The sequence below is a fragment of the Corvus brachyrhynchos genome, unplaced genomic scaffold (genome assembly GCF_000691975.1).
Source record: "Corvus brachyrhynchos isolate BGI_N302 unplaced genomic scaffold, ASM69197v1 scaffold67, whole genome shotgun sequence".
In the NCBI taxonomy this organism is placed as follows: domain Eukaryota; kingdom Metazoa; phylum Chordata; class Aves; order Passeriformes; family Corvidae; genus Corvus; species Corvus brachyrhynchos.
The window spans coordinates 437,826-439,001 of record NW_008239114.1 but is presented as its reverse complement, the minus strand read 5'-3'; the positions used below and the strand labels follow the sequence as shown (position 1 = coordinate 439,001).

At 61.1% G+C, this 1,176-nt stretch overlaps 1 protein-coding gene across 1 annotated transcript in view; it reads left to right on the top strand.

Moving 5' to 3' along the window:
* SYPL2 (synaptophysin like 2) overlaps positions 1-435 on the top strand; it is a 7,183-nt gene extending 6,748 nt beyond the window's left edge. The window contains exon 5 of the mRNA XM_017739802.1: positions 180-435. Within this exon, the coding sequence (XP_017595291.1) occupies positions 180-413 (234 nt within the window). The 3' untranslated portion in view covers positions 414-435. The remainder of the gene's footprint in view (positions 1-179) is intronic.
* Positions 436-1,176: the final 741 nt, after the last annotated feature.

The following is a 1,176-nucleotide window of genomic DNA, read 5'->3' as shown; positions in this document are numbered from 1 at the left end:
TCCATGGGCTCTATGGGGTACATAGGGCACACACGATGCACAGGGGTACAGGGGGTGCTTGAAGCTCATGGGGTGCAAAAGGTGTGTGGGGTGCTGGCGCTGTGCTCCCCCGAGGATGCCCCGTGGGACCTTCTCCCTTCTTCTCTGTCTTCTCCCCTCTCCCCTTTCCTCTCCTGCAGCTCTTTGGGTTCCTCAACTTCCTGCTGTGGGCCGGGAACTGCTGGTTCGTGCTGCGGGAGACGCCGTGGCTGCGACCGCCCGCGCCCCGCGACAGCGCTGGTGTCGCTGTCCCCGGGGTTGGAGCCGCCGGGGGTTCGGATGCTGAAGGGGGACACGGAACCCCGGGGGTCCCGCTTGTTGTCGGGGGCTCTGTGTGTCACCCCGGGGATCCAGGTCTGTGTGGGGGCGCATAAAGTCCTGGGTACCAGCTCTGGATTTGGGCTCCTGGTGTCTGCCTCGGGATGGAGGTGCGCACATCCCTGGGTGTCCTGGTCCGTATAGGGATAAACTGGTCCCCATCGCTGGTGTAGGGATAACTGTGGACCTCAGATCAGTATTGGGCTGATGGGGGAGGTCCCAGACAGGCAACAGGGGACCCCAGACCAGTAAAAGGATAACCAGGAACCCCAGGCCGGTATTGGGATAGCAGGGGGCACCACTCCAATGTAGGGATCACCTGGGACCCCAGCCTGGTATGGGAATAATGGCAGGGAGTCCCACTCCATATAGGGATAATAGGGAACCCCAGACCATAATAAGGACAACGGGGGACCCTAGGCTGGTATAGGCATAACGGGAGTCCCCAGCTCCGTACAGGAATAACCTGGGACCTCAGCCTTGTGTGGCAACACCCTGGGATCACTGCCCAGTAGTGATTACTATACCAGACCCCAGCCCGTTATGGGAGTAACTGGGGTTCCGGGCCCGGTATAGGGATAACAGGGAACCCCAACCGAGTATAGGGTTACCGACTGCCCCTAACCTGTTATAGGGACACCGGGTACCCCCATCCCAGTACCGGGATAACAGGAAACCCCAGCCTGCTACAGGGATCACTTGGGACCCCCAGGCCAGTGCGAGATAACGGGTGCCCCCAACTCAGTATCGGGATATCGGGTGCCCCATGCCGGCACAGGGATATCTGCCAGCCCATCCCGCTGTGGGATCCGCGGGTCG